Source organism: Lontra canadensis, unplaced genomic scaffold, assembly GCF_010015895.1.
Source record: "Lontra canadensis isolate GAN:19392208 unplaced genomic scaffold, GSC_riverotter_1.0 scaffold5, whole genome shotgun sequence".
Lineage (NCBI taxonomy): Eukaryota > Metazoa > Chordata > Mammalia > Carnivora > Mustelidae > Lontra > Lontra canadensis.
In genome coordinates this window covers 21,589,004-21,604,569 of record NW_022630999.1, presented here as the reverse complement: position 1 = coordinate 21,604,569, position 15,566 = coordinate 21,589,004, and the positions used below count along the sequence as shown (strand labels likewise).

General features: G+C 42.3%; 2 protein-coding genes across 4 annotated transcripts in view; one reads left to right on the top strand and one right to left on the bottom strand.

The window, feature by feature from the left end:
• Positions 1-15,566, bottom strand: part of SGCD (sarcoglycan delta) — a 566,268-nt gene that overhangs the window by 379,381 nt on the left and 171,321 nt on the right. Inside the window, exon 1 of one of the 3 annotated variants that reach the window (XM_032851649.1) lies at positions 8,506-8,778. The exons of 1 other annotated variant lie outside the window; for it this stretch is intronic. The gene's annotated coding sequence lies outside the window, so the exon portion shown is untranslated. Of the gene's footprint in view, positions 1-4,698; positions 4,704-8,505; positions 8,779-15,566 lie in introns of those variants that run through there. One more of the 3 variants, XM_032851651.1, reaches the window with a different exon arrangement.
• LOC116864423 (ubiquitin carboxyl-terminal hydrolase isozyme L1-like) lies at positions 2,020-3,646 on the top strand. Its single transcript, XM_032851987.1, has 2 exons — positions 2,020-2,036; positions 3,256-3,646. The coding sequence occupies exons 1-2, from the start codon at positions 2,020-2,022 to the stop codon at positions 3,644-3,646; spliced, it is 408 nt and encodes a 135-aa protein (XP_032707878.1).

Here is a 15,566-nt window from a genome sequence, read left to right as displayed (position 1 = left end):
AGGCTTCAGGCTTTTCAACTGTTTGACGTCATCTTCATCAACCACCAGGCACACACCTTTTGAACAACAACCAGAGGCAAATCACAACACAGCCATTGGTTTGCCAGCATAAAGAAAGGACGCTACACTGATGACCAACCTTTGTGTAACAGCTACCATGTGCCAGACACTGTTTGACATACTTTACTGAACTTCCTTAATCCTCACAGTCTTATCATTCTGAGGTAGATACTATTATTATCCCCATTTTACAATTGAGGCAACTGAGAAACAGAGAGGTTAAATCACAAACTCAGACTCACTCAGCGTGTTAAAGACAGCAAGACTTCAAACCTGGAGTGTCTGGCTGAAATACAAGTCTCTTACTTCTTGTGTTAAAGGCTTCCACACCCATGTGTATACTTGGTCAGAAAAGGATGAGGACTCATTCAAAACATGTTCTTGGTAACAGTCTGAGCTTGATTTTCTCAACATGGATATTCATTTTAACAAAATTCATTAAAAAAAAAAAAGGCAATTCATCAATTCTACAAATACTACAGCAACTACTGTATTTCAGGCAGGGTACGAATTCCCTAAGTACAGGCGGTTTTCCCAGGTAATAAGCCATCTCTCCGAATTCTCTGAAACCCACAAACTTTCACAGCATCATGAAAAACAGCTACAACAAATGAGGCAAATCCTTTTATAGTGATTTGATAGTTGCATAAAATTAGCATTGATCCAGTAGATTCTTCCTTGACAATTGTGTTTGGTAAGGATCTTTAGCTGTGCTCTTGAATATTTGCAAAGACATCTGTGGTCTGAAAGGAAATGCTGTTCATCTCATTTTTAGCCATGTTATTATTTTTCTTTAAATCAAGGTGTCCAGAAACAAACATGCTAACAATAATAGTGAAGCTATTATGTATTTGGCTAAGTGCCTTGCATGCCTTCATCCATGTACACACACACACACACACACACACACACACACACACACAGGTCTACTGAGCTATAACTGAGTTCCAGTGAAATACACAGGTATTAACCACTCAGGTCAAGTTTCACAAATCTGTACATCTGTGTAAATAATAGTCGACCAAGGTAGGCACTGTTTCTATAACCCTAGAAAGTTCTGTCATGCCCTTTCCTAATTAACCCCATCCCCGGAAGCAGTGACTATTCTGATTTCTGTCACATGTAAAATTTGAAATCCCATGTACAAGTCTATGATGTGATTGCTCCAAAGTATACTTGACTTCAAATCCTGTGCTCCAGGCACGCTGTCCTACTGCATTTTGCTGAACAGATATCTACCCATTTCAACAGTCCCCTCTAAGAGAATAAGGTCAAAATGCCTTGCTTTCTTGTCTACATATCTAGAATGGTACTTTATGCATCACCCTTCAAAGAATTGAAAAAAAAATTAAGGGTCATTCAAATCACTTTCTGCCTTCTGTGGTTCAGACAGGAAACCTTATTGAGAGACTATTACTATAAACACCTACAGATCAGAAGATGTGGTAAGTAAATCGAGTGGACACATACCCTCTCAAAGAAACAGGAACTGCTCCGATTGTACTAAGTGTCAAGCTGTGGGACACCAGACCACGGATACCCTTCTTCAGCTCCTTCTAGATTATCTATATTTGTACATAATATCTCAGAATTTTTTTTGTAATTAATCTTAAAAAAAAAAACCTTTGTGACCCCAAATAGTGCCTAGAGGTTCAGACTTCCAGTTTGTGACCTGCTCTGTGCATCCTCTTTGCCCACAACAGAAGTGATGGCACGAATCTCTGAAGGTCATGTCCAACTTTCGGAGTTCATGTCTGTCATTACAAGGTCCAAGTTACGAGCAGACCCTGTTCCCAACATTCTTGACCACTGAGGGAAGCAGATGACTTGGGTCCGAACCAACAAAGAACAGAGAAGAAACATTCTCAATAGAGAGGAAAACTGGCAACAGGAAGATAGAATGAAATTTTTTAAAAAGAGAGAGAGAAGGAGCTAGAAAGAGTCCAGACAAATGACATGATGGCCGACAACCCCAGGTGAGAACAGGAAGAAAGGAACACAGTGTGGCATTGCTTCTCAGTTGTTCCTCGGCTTTAAGCAACCTCCTCTCACTGAACATGCCATGCCCCGCACCACAACCCTACACAGAGTTAGGACAATGGGGTGGTGTCCAACTTTCATTTGGGCAAACAAGCTAAAAATTGGTGTTTGCTCACTCTGAGCTCAAGAACAATTTCAGGGGCTTAAGACTTCCACTCTAGCCAGGAGCAAAGTGTAGGCTTTCCAGGAGTTGAGAAACAGACTACTGGGAAGTCAGGGTCCTCACGAGAGTCTGATCCTATCACTTGGCAAAAGAAAAGGGTCTGAACAAGGAGGGAGTTTCTAATTCCCGGCAATATAGTTTTTATCAGGAAACTGTTCTTGTGTTAATAGGTGCCACTGCATTATCAGTTAAGAGGAAGAATAAAGCCACAGCTTCCACACCCACCCACATACCTGGAGCTACCACCAGCAAAGATTTCTGAGCAGACCAATCTCACAGGATTTATACACTTAGTGAACAGTGGTGACACGCTCCTCCTGGAGTCCAGCAAACCTCTCCGACAGCAGGCCAGGGGCGACAGATGACATGACTTCCTCTATATAAGGTGCTTCACACTTGGCAACAGGAATTTGGAACGATAATGAAGATGCTCACCTTTCTGTGTGGCAGCAAAGGCGAAAGAAAGAGGACAGTGGAATCTGTTGAGAAATTTGGGCAACACGGGAAAACTAACTTGGATAAATCAGTATAAAACATCGCTCTCCTCTGCTGATGGTACCCATACTTCTCATCTTGATTTGCCTGTTTCATTCTTATGCTGGTTTCTCTCATGCTCTGTTAGTATTAAGTGTGTGTGTGTGTGTGTGTGTGTGTGTGTATTTATCTCCTTCTGCTATAATATCAGTCCATCTTCCTTTCTTCTTTCTTACTGCACTGCTTTTCCCATAAAATCACTCTCTTCCTCCTTGGTTAATACACGTTTGGTGTTCTCTATTCATGGAATATGGACTTGGTGGCTGACTGGAACAGAGTCCAGGGAGTCATATTTTTGTCTGGTGGAAGTTAACTGGAATCTGTTCAAGAAGGACAAAGAAAAGAGCAGAGGAAAAGATGAGGGACAGATGAAATAATTCAAGATGCTCAGCCTCGGGAAAGGAAGACGAAGACATTTATAAGGAAGTGGGAGAGCTTTAGAATTACAAAAATCATAGGCTCATCCATGCCATAGCCAATAACCAAGACAAACTGGAGTTTGAGGATAGGTCCGTCCTAAAACAGTTTCTTTCGGAAACAGAGAAGCTGTCCCCTGAAGACCGAGCAAAATGCTTTGAAAAGAACGAGGCCATTCAGGCAGCCCTTGATGCTGTGGCACAGGAAGGCCAATGTTGGGTAGACGACAAAGTGAATTTTCATTTAATTCTATTTAACAACGTGGATGGCCATCCCTATGAACTTGATGGACGAATGCCTTTCCTGGTAAACCACGGCACCAGTTCAGAGGACTCCTTGCTGCAGGATGCCGCCAAGGTCTGCAGAGAATTCATGGAGTGTGAGCAAGGGGAGGTCCACTTTTCTGCAGTGGCACTCTGCAAGGTGGCCTAATGCCCTGGGCAGGGGACGTAGCCTTTTCCCCCCTCTTCCCCTTCTGTGTGAAACCTACCCCCACCAACGCAGTCCAAAATGCTTCCATACTTGTGGAACACAGCTGTTCTCCTTTGGTTCTGCAGATAAGCTCTTCCCCCCCAACCCCCGCCACACCCGAACTCTAGCAGAGCCCAGCTGTCGAGCGAGCAAGGTTCTAGAGGCATCTGATCCCATTTTACACGTGGGAACACTGAGCTCCAGTGATGAGTGAAGTCAGGATCTATCCCAAGAATTCTGACTACCTCTACCTCGATTCCATTTCTTTGCCTCATTTCTGTACCAAGTACCACCACCAATTTCAAATGTGGCTCCAGAGCCCATGACAATGGCCACAGGTTACAAAGGAAAGACACCCAATTTGGCCCAGTCTGAGGAGACCTGAGGTGAGAAACAAGACCCCAGCTGCTTCACAGTGTAGTGAGGTTCTCTGTGATAAGAGACACGGCCATCACCTCGAGCTGGTACCTCAAGGCCATACATGGCATCCCTGCACTGGATAATGATTTAGCCGTGGTGGAGGTCAAAAACTTAGTTCTGCACACCAGTGTCTAGCTGGTCTCCCAAAAAATCACTTGGAGAGCTTTTAAAAATATTGAGACTCCCCAGTTCTAATCTCTGAAACTCTGAATCCGGAGGTTTTGAGAAACCATGAAGCTGTTGATTTCTGAGGAAACTTCTAATACTAAGATTTCATTACAGTATCGCTTTCCCTTTTATTGTCAGGAGGCTTCCGAAGTATCACTAAGTGGCCTTTACTGATCCAATGAATAGAACATGTAGTCTGCACCAGATTTACAATCAAGGAACAAATATTGCCTATGGTCTCAGACGGCCTGTGTCCCTCACACAATCTTTTGATCTCAGTGTCCAACTTTCCTGATGTCAGTGTTCACATCTTTGAAGTGGAAGAAATGGATTATGAGAACAGTGGTTTTCAAATGTATTTATTTATTCTTTTTTTTTTTTTTTAAGCATTTGTGGCCAAAACTGTCAATGACTATCCTACCAACCTCCTCCCTGGTCTTCACTGGTGATCTAGATTTGTGGGTTCCTACTCCATACCCAGACAGTGATATGTGGTTGGTTTTAATCCATTACAGTAATATCACTGCATGGGGCCAGTAGGTACATGATTCAGTTCTAGGTGTGTATTCTGTGATGAGAGGGGAATTTTATATGGGAGAAGAACCCTTCCTGATTAAAGGGGCCAAGTCTCACGAGGAGAGGTATTTTTCCCCTTATGCCCTGCCACCTTTTCCCTGACTTGAACATGATACATGACATGAGCAAGGGAAGTTCAGCTGAAGAGCCAAGAATAGTGAAGCAGAAAGGCAGCTTTAGTCCCTGGGAACACTGTTCAGAAGCCACAATGGCTCTGTCTAGGCATGGTCCACACCTTTACATGCCTAAAGCAAGGACTTATGCATTCAGACTTCTGTGAGCAGATTTCTATTACTTGCAACCAAACTCAAGTTTCACCTACATTGCACTAAAACTCTCTTTTCAGATGAAATCTCTTGCAAACCTCCAATATACAAAAAATGTAGAAGTGGCTGGGCTACCTTAGAAATTCTAGAAATGCAGACAGGGTGTTTCCACAGCCATTCTTCCCCAGATTCCTGCAGAGGTCCTTCCACAGAACCAGAACCAACCAGGATCAGCATCTCTTTCTGTGGAGCCCCCTGAGGGATCCGCAAATCTTCCCTGAGATCAGAGAGTTCTACATCAAATATGTTCTTGGGTTTCTTTTTTGATGTGCTTATTTGCATGAATTTTGTCCTGGAAAATACAGATCCCATTCCCAACCAATGGCTACTCCTATACAACTCTGGTATCTGTGTTTGTATTAACTGTAGGATCACACAGGCAACAAGTGATTCCATTCTCATCACGAAGAGAGAAAGGAGCAGAGTGTGATATAATACAAAATAGCACATTCCTTCAAGGTGCAAATAAAAGGACATAGTGAAGGTGGATGTGAAGAGAAAAGAACCATGGAAGAATCAAATATCTGACTAGGATGCAAGAATGTAAGAGGGCTGAAATCAAAGTGATCTCCAAGGTCACTCACTGTTAGTCCCACGTTCACGGTATAGTCCTTATTAAATTCTAGTAGTACATCTTCTATGTAAAAAAATGATTGCTGATAATCTGAATATTATTAGATGAGTTTCTCTATATTTAATTCAAAAATTTATTTTAGTGCTCTATCTGTTCAAGAATGACTGAGAGAGAGGGGTAACATCTAGGTAGGTATTTCTGGTCTGCACATATTTCAATGACAGTACAGTGCAGTAATTAAGTCAACAATGGGGGCATCCATCAATCCTCCCCATTATAAAAGGGGTCTCCAATTACTCGTACTCAAATTCTGAACTACAGGATGGCCCAAATCCCTTCTCAATGGTCAAATCCACGCTTCTATGGACCTCCTAACCTATGAAACTAGTATTAAACCCTTTCACCAAAAATGGGGTACATGACCTTGGAGAGATCCTTTTTTAAACCAAAATTTTTAAAAATAATAATTTAAGTACATTCATTCATTAAAACAAAGCAGATGTACCATGTTATATTATTTTGAAAAAGTCTGCTGAAGCATCCGTGGGCAGGCCCTAGAACAAACTGCTCACGGAAATCACTCACCCATCTCCACCTGGTCCACTCACTCAACACCCCCACGGGGAATATCTCTGGATGGAAGAAATTACAGTTAAAAATAAAGCCCGAAGAGCCTGCTTCCTCCTTGCTTAGGAAATCTGAACCCTCGGGCGTTGCAGTTCTTACAAAATGTGCTCTCTGATTGCTTCCAGAAGGCACAGCGGGGCAGACTGACCATGGGGCCTCTCCTTGTGTGGAGGGTAAAACTCTCTTCAGTGAGGCCACAGTTTATCCACACACTTCAAGCTGAATGGATCCGTGCCCGCTGGCTCGCGCTGTTTCTAGTAGGCGTGTTCCATTCCTAGGCACCACGTCCTCCCTCTGCCCCGGCTGCCCAGTGCGTGGTGTGGCCACTCCTCTCCCCTGTTGCCCACACCTCTGCCCTGGATTTCTTCTCCTTTACCCTCCCACACCCTTCTTTCTCCTTTCGAATGTCAAGGGAGTCTGACTTGCCCCTCCCCTACTTCGAAAAAAGGGAAACTATAAAGTTTCTTCCAAGTTTTAGGCACTGCCGTTCATAATCCTGCAACCAGAGCTGCCATTTCACGCCTGCTCTGCTCAGCGCTTGACGCAAACTAAATTTAGACGGAGTATGACATTAGAGCTCACTTGAGTCTCCTTTCTCCCTGGCAGTGGGCTTGGCTCCGGTTCATGTCAGTTCCTAATCTGTCTTGGCATTCTGCTCACCCAGTAGACACTTAAGAAAAACACAAATGTAGTCCCTGTCTATGCCGGCATCCCACCGCACTCCCGCAAGTGCCAAACCCGCTCCACCCAACCCAATCCAACCCAAAGAGGAGGCTGAAGAAGAAAATATTTGTGTGCCATGTCTTATAGTAGGAAGCCCTGCTGTCCATCACTCCCGAGTTCCCTCCTCCAAGTGCAAAACTGTAGAGAAAATGAAATGGTTGGCTCTGGGTGTGGACTTTCCACCAAAGGGACACGAGGTTTGCCTGCTCAGACGTTTTACACAGAAAAGGACCTGGAGAATTCCAGCCCCTGCGTCTTCGTTCACCCATTAATCTTTACTATTAGCTACTTGCGGAGAGATTTGAAAACCGAAGTAAACAGGCACCTGAATCCATTCATTCATCTACTTCCCCAAACAGACTCTTGGCCAAGCCCCCTTTGGAGAGCAGCAGAGCTGTCACTGATTGGCTCTGCCAGTAATCAGAGAGCTGTGGTGAGGTTCAGTCTAGCCCTTTCTCAGCTGAACCAGTTTCTTAATCGCTAGATCCTAAACATTGAATAAGGCAGAGCTTTCCAGGGGCAGGGGTGGGGGGATAATGGTAAAAACCTATATTGCATAGTAGCTGATATGCATGAGAAAGGATTATTCTAAAATTTTGGGTTTTTTCTAAAGTACTCTTAAAATCAATTAATTAATGAACTAAAATTCACACCATTTTATATTAACAATGATTCTGAATAAACTACTATTTTCTGTTACTCTGAGGCTGTATTTTCTCAGAGTAAAACTGCCAGTTACTTCTTAACTCAGAAAAGTTGGAAATTATTACAGAAAAAGAATCACAAATGTTGATCCAGCATATTTCTAGGCAAACATGTCACTGGGCTCCTTAATGACAGCCCAAATCCCATATAATAATAATAAAAGATACCAAGAATTCACGCACATGTATCTTCTCCCACACTCTGAAAGTGTAATCCAAAATAGAAACTTCAAACCCTGATTCCTTCCTAAAATGAAAGCTATTTTCTGCTTTAAAAAAAAAAAAAAAAAAGCCCCTCTCAAAAACTCCTACGAAGCAAAGAACACAGTTTCATCCATAATTATCTGTCCTGCCAATGAAGTGTCCTTCCATGCAGATAAGTTACAGAAGGTTGGAGGGGGGTGACCGTTTGAGAATTCAGCTACTTCTCTCTCTCACATTGGTATTGGTAGCAAAATCCTAACTTTCCAAAGTGTCTCTGCCCTGCTGAAAATTGGATCTTGAAGAAGGCTTGGGTTTGGGGGGGGGGGGGGGGGGAGAAAAACGATTCTCACTCCACACCAGATGTTGAAGGGATGGAGTTTTAACTTGTACACGTACACACACACACACACACAGAGCCCGAAAACTCAGCGATCTTGCAAACCGACAGCAGGCTGAGAAAGCGCAGCATGAAAATGCAAGGACTTCACAGTGTCCTACCTCTCTCCCCGGCTTCCGAAAGCGGCTGATGAAAATCGCCCAGAGTCCCGGAGCGCGCCCAGGAGGCAGTCGCTCAGCCCGCCGAGTGTGAGTGTGAGCAGGCCAAGCCTGTGTTCAGAAGCTGCCCCAGTCAGATTTTCCAACTGCAGAATTGCAGCCAAGTCCCTGCCCATGCCTGAAGAATTTCCTGAACAGCATTCCCGTTCTTTTTCTGACTGCTTTGAAACCGTACTCTGTCTGTACTTCAATACGGCTTTGTCAGGCCAACCCCGAGCCACTGGGCTGTCTCCAGCTATCAATGGGAAACACATGTGTCAAGCACAGACTCGCTCCCCAGCAGCAGCGCCCATGGCGGCTGCTGGCCTCAGAGTCACAACGACAAAGGACAGTGCCTCTAGAACCAATGCTGAGTGCTGAGCCATTCTCTGGGTTCTGCTCGGTGGGGCTAGGGTCGGGAGATGAGTCTTGTTCTGCTCAGCGCTGCTCTTTTTTTAACCTTCTCTCCCTGGCAGTCCCGGGCTCACCCCCGTGAGCCCACTGAGTTCTTGCCAGCCCGGAGAATGAGCCCTCTTACAGCTGAGAGGTGAATTCTGATTTCATCTCCCCGCCTGCCATTGCCTCAGTCATAGCTCACATTTTTGACTGCTGGAGGGGGAGCCCTATTTTTTGCATTTCTATGTTGGTTCAGGCCTTCGGAGTTGTCCCCTCATCCTCACAGGTGACTCTATTACTAATGCAACTAAAAATAATGCAATTATTTTGGGGCACTTTTGTTGCTCTCCACTCTGTGCTGGTCCAGGAAAGTAACATTTCACCAGCTCTTGAGATGTGTGTCAGAGAAAATAGAAAGGAGAAAACAATGTACCTATAACCAGAGTATGTACTAATTCCGCACACTTGTGACTGTTCCTGGATGACACTCCGTCAAGATGTCCTGGGTCCATTCTGCAGGATTCTGTTGTCCACCTTTGACATTTCCTCTTACCATGAAACAAGAGGAAGTCTTTAAAGATACAAAGGGGGTCCCCCTCTTCTCCCACACTGAAAACCCCACATATTAAGAGTCAAAACTAAAATGTCAAGGTAACATCATAGAAAAGAGATGATTTATAGAAAGCCTCATTTGTTTCACAGTGGGGTTTTTTTGGTATTAATATTTTATCCCCTAAAAACATACCCCATTAGCAACTTATTTTAAAGAACGAGCTTGCCAGATTTTAAAACATGTTGTGTGTTCCCAAGGGGCTGTCGTAAATGATAGGATTTGATGGAGTCTTGAGTTTTGCATCAAATTGCGATGGGCACTTACAGCAGGATTAGATTTTTGCCTTGGGAAGCAGGGCGTATGTGTGTGTGTATGGGGAGGAGAGCATGCGCGCCTCTAAGGTCAGGATGCAATTATAGAATCAGAGAACTTTAGAGTTGGAAGGAACCCCAGAGACCATCCAATCCAAATTGTTTCTACCCCTCATTTTACAGAGGGAAATGGAGGCCCAGACAGATGAGATGACTCATCCAGAGTTGCAAAGACAGTTAATGCTGGATCTAAGGTTAGAAAATGGGATTTTGGCTAATTGTCTATGTGCTTTCTCTATCCCAGCATCATATGGGAAAGGCAATGCCATCTGACCTTCACAGCAGTAGGCTGTGGTCTACTGTGGACCCAGTTGGCCTGGGTCTAATCTTAACTGTGCATCTATGACTGGCTGTGAATTTTGGTCAGCTCACTTAACCCCTGTGGACCTCAGTTTCCTCATCTGTAAAATGGAGATAATGATGTACTCTACCTCATGGAAATGTTGAGGATTTGGTGAGATAACCACCTAAAGTGGCCTATAAATTACATTAAATAATATATATTATATTTATTAAACGATACATTACTACAAGGCCTATAAATTCCCATTTAGTTTTCTCACAATGGAGCAAAAATCAGGTCCTTTCTCTTAAAAAGCAAAAACTGTACTCTCACATCTAGTTTGAGTTCCTAAAATAAACCATATGATTGACTAGTTAAGTTTTCTGCCACTTTACCTTTACCTGATAGGGGTCTATGACCTTAAACACAGGCAACTGTCCTAATGCCTTATTGGAACATTAAGCCAACTGCATAGCTAGTTTTCATTTATCCTGAAAACCTAACACTTAAGTCTTTTCTCAAGATTAACTCACAGGAAAGAAAAACAGTGAGATGAAATCTGCAGTCAGTTACAGGAGGTTGAAAAAAGTGCCGGTTGCAAAGAACTGGACTTTCTCTCCAAACCTAAAGAGTTCAAGATTACCATTCTAAAAATAGGAGACCATCAGCATTCACAATCCCGTCTTTGGTCACTGTGACATCCTAAGTTAACAACAACCAGAAACAAACACACACACACACACACACACACACACACACACACATCCTATAAACTGAGGAAGAAACTTATTGAGGAAACAGCAGTAGTAAATTCTAAAGAAGCGAATTTGTACCTGGGGTTCCAGATTCTTTGTCTTAGAGCCAACAGTAGCAAGTGGCTAATGAACCACTAGCTACTTATTAATCATGTTTACTATGCCAAACTACTTTAGTAGGAACAAAATAGGAGGAGAGGTTAATTTGGAGTGGTTTACAACTGTTTTAAGAATCAATTAAACAAACAAACATAAAGTAACTGGGAAAAAAACTGGGAAAAAATACAAAGGCAGAACAATGGTGATGGGATTTGAAAGATATTTTCCTAAGATCCGCCCCCCTGTCCCCCGGTATTTGCTGTATGGCTCATTTCAGTATGGGTATTTGGACAAAGAGCAGGTGTGACCCAGCCTCATTACTACAGCTTGAAAATCCTGAGAAGTTACTGAACCCTTCCAGTGTTAAGAAATATCATCCAATACTTGGAAATAAGGCCAAAAGATAATCATGTTCTTTCAAAGTTTTATGTGGCAATTGCATAACATGCACTCTCAATAATTACCTAAGGGACACAGGAAACAAGAGATGTTGGCGAGGATGCAGAGAAAGGAGATCCCTCTCACGCTGCTGGTAGGAGTGCAAACTGGTGCCGCCACAATGGAAAACAGTATGGAGATCCCTCAAAAAGTTAAAAATAGAACTATCCTATGATGCAGTAATTACACCACTAGGCATATGACCAAAAGATACAAAAATACAGATTTGGAGGGGCACACGTACCCCAATATTTATAGCGGTATTATCAATAATAGCCAAACTATGGAAAAAGCCCAAGTGTCCATCGACTGATCAATGGACAGAGATAATGTGTGTGTACATGTGCACACGTGATGAAATATTACTCAGCCATCAAAAATAATGAAATCTTTCCATCTGCGGTGACGTGGATGGAGCTAGAGAATATTATGCTAAGCAAAATTAATCAAAAGAAAGACAAATACCATATGATTTCACTGATATGTGGAACTTAAGAAACAAAACAGATGAATGTGTGGGAAGGGTATAAAAGAAAAGGAAAGAGGGGGAGGCAAACAATAAGAGGTTCTTAACAATAGAGAACAAACTGACAGTTGATGGACAGAGGTGGATGGGGGAAGGCTAAATGGATGACAGGTTTTTAAGGAGGGCACTTGTTATGATGAGCCCTCTGTGTTATATGCGAGGGATGAATCACTAAATTCTATTCCTGAAACCCAGAAAAAAAAAAAAATTAGGTGCTTTGTTGACTTCACTGCTCACTACTAAATAAAGGTCCCAAGTTTAGTGAAGCTGTATTACCTTGAAGCTTTTGTCTATTAAAGATACAAATTTCTGGGGCACCTGGGTGGCTCAGTGGATTAAGCCACTGCCTTCGGCTTGGGTCATGATCTCAGGGTCCTGAGATCGAGTCCTGCATCAGGCTCTCTGCTCAGCAGGGAGCCTGCTTCCCCCCTCTCCCCCCACCCCGCCTGACTCTCTGCCTACTTGTGATCTCTCTGTCAAATAAATAAATAAAATCTTAAAAAAAAAGATACAAATTTCTTCTTTCCAGTTGATAAAATAATCCGAAGTGTGATGGTTTATTGCCCTATAAAACAGTAATCAGTTTTTTTAGCCAATCTAATAATCTCATGCTAGCACTCTTTTACTAATGTACCTGTAAACAAAGAGCTCCTCAACTGTTCTTTGAAACCCATCTTACCATCCTACTGACACCTTCATTAAACAACAAGTCACATTAAATTTTTTTTACATCTTTTTACTTTATGTTTGTACGAGTCATGTTTTTAACTTCTAAAAATTATAGTTTGGTACGGTTTCCTTTTCCTCCTCTGCATGACGCGTGTCATAAATTTCACGTGAGATAACGCATAATAAAGCACTTAGGTTGGATGGCACATGGTAAACACTCAAACCGTGTGAGCTCCAGTATTAATACTATCATATTGGGTTTTCAGAGATTCTGAGATCAGTGGACCAGATCACTCAACAGCCTCCTTCCTATTACATCTCTCTATCCTTGTCCTGAGATTCTACAAGGGCCATTTCTGCTGGAATCTGTCCACAGATGTTGACCTCCTTGCTTTTCAGAGATTTCTACTTTCAATGTTCTAGAATTAATAGCAGAAATGTATCTCCCTGTAATTCATATAGATTCTAAAGCTGCTAACCATGAAGGTCAGTTTAAAATTCTGATCTTAAGGATCCTATGAGTGGGAAAACTTCATTCTCAGTTGAAACAAAACCTCCAAGAGGGCAAGGATTCTTGTCTGCACCATCTCCTGCCATCATTTCTGATGTCTAAGACTGGGAAGTAGTTGGACCTCATATTTCCCCTACAAATAAACAATAGCCTTTGACTTACTTGAAACAGAGATCCTATAAACCACCCACTGAAAAGGATTACTTATTACAATTTCAATGTATCTGGTGCCCCTGGATCATTTCTATTCATTATGGTTCAGATTCCTTTTATCATCTTCTAGGGATGTTTCAGTTTGGCAAATTTCCTTTTAAAATTTGATGCTGAGAAGTGCACAAACTTCTCAGGTGTGCCGGGTCTAATTCGGGGGCAGAGACACCAATCGCTCATTCAGGAAGTATGTTTTCGTTAATGTAACTCACAATTAGGTTTGAGGGGGGCGATGATAACCTTGCATCATACTGAGTAGCCAGTTCACAGAGTTTCTTTATCACAGATGCTCTTACATCTACTACCTGATTTACAGCTGTGATTCTCAAGCCTAGCTTTATCTTAGAATCATCTAGAGGGAGCTTTCAAAATGACCAGAGCCAGGGGCCCACCCCAGAAACTTTGATTCTTCTGGAATGGGACAGGAAGCCGGTAATTCAGGTGATTCTAATAACCAGCCAGACTTAACATCGTGAAGTTGCAGTGATAACTTTTAAAATATAAACCTAATTGTGTCACTGTGTGGACTGAACTCCTTAAATGACTTTCTTACCATTTCCTGAAAGGTAAAGACAACAACTGTCACCATGACTTGAAAGGCCTGGCTTCCCCTGGTCCCTTGTCTATGTTCTCTGTCTCATCTGCTGCCATTCTCTCTTCTTCAAAGAGATCATGTATCTTTCCACCTGAGAATCTTACAAAGCTGTTTTCTCCTTGTGGAGAGATTTTTCTTTTTCCTGGAAGTTACCCTCACTCTCATGTTTTCAGCTCTTTAACTCCTATTCAACCTTCAAATTTATACTCCATTATAATTTGCTCTGGGATTCAGTGATTCCTGAACACCCAGAACCAACAGCAACCCCCCCCTTACACAGACCAAAGACCAATACTTAGCATAGATGTGCTTACACATTTATTTGTATTTTTATTTGATTTGTGTCAAAATGTCCTGATAGAAAATGATTATTATCCATGAGGGCAGAAACTGCTTACTCTCTATTGTGTCTAAGTTCCTTCCACTGTGCCTAGCTCATAGGAAGGGCACAATAGATATTTTCTAAGTAAGTGAATGCAGAATTTTTTTTTTTAACCCAAGTGCAACAACATGCATATAACTCCATTTTCTTTACCTTGAGTTTTCAGACTTTATTTAAGCTTTTGGACATGTTAAGATATTGAACTGTACTCAGGATAGTGAGTTCTCTTATACAATGTAAATAACTCCCTAAAACTAATAAGCATGTTTATCTACAAGATTTTGTGAGAAACTATCAAGTCAGGCTCTTGGCAAAGACCTTAAGGTCTGAGGTATAAGGTAGGAGACTATGATTATAAGGGAGAGTGTTTGCTGTGTCACTTACTTGGGAGGCAGGCTAAGCTGCGATACTCCTGTGGGGTCATTAAGAGGCATAAAGGAGTTACGGCACAAATCTGGAAAGAGATATTCACCAGGAAATTTTTGGTGACAGCAGTCAGAACTCATTCAGATTAGCCTAAGGAAAAAAGAGGGGGTCCTAAATCATATAACTATAATCTCAAGTGATGGATCTTAAGGGGTATGGAGTACAGCACTTAAAATACAATAGAGGCTCTCTCTCCCTCTCCTTCTCGAGGCTTCTCTTGGGTTTCATTCTCCATTTTGCTCTCTCTGTGGGGTAGTTAAGATGCCCATAGGTGCTCCCAAGTTTACTTCCACAGGAAAAAGAAAAGATCTTTTCCAGAAAAGGATTCTAAGCCGTATCCTTATCCCTGAGCAAATCTCTATGACCAGGGGATGAGGTTCTCAAATTGGCCAAATTTGGCTCCTATGGCAGTTCTGGAGACTAAAAGGAAGGAATCAGCCCCATCTGCACCACAGGAACTGAGGAGACTAGGGAATTGAGGAAAAGTGAAGGTAGACAAAAGACCCATGGATGCTATAGGGCACCAAGGCATTCATAATCTTGCCCAGGGAAAATTCTTTAAAAAGTGTTATGAGGCATTATTTAAGTATAGAAAAGTATGTACCATCTATAAGCTAAAAACAGTTGAATTTGAGTTAAACTAATAGCAGGTAATTACGACAGTATATAATGCCAGCTGTCCACTTCACAAATAATATCTGATGCAAAATGACACTTACCCAGCTTTGCCTCCTCAAAACAGAACAAATCCAACTGTGCTTTTCTTTGGACAAAGGCAAACTTACCTGGTTGATTTTTAAGAGAACTTTTC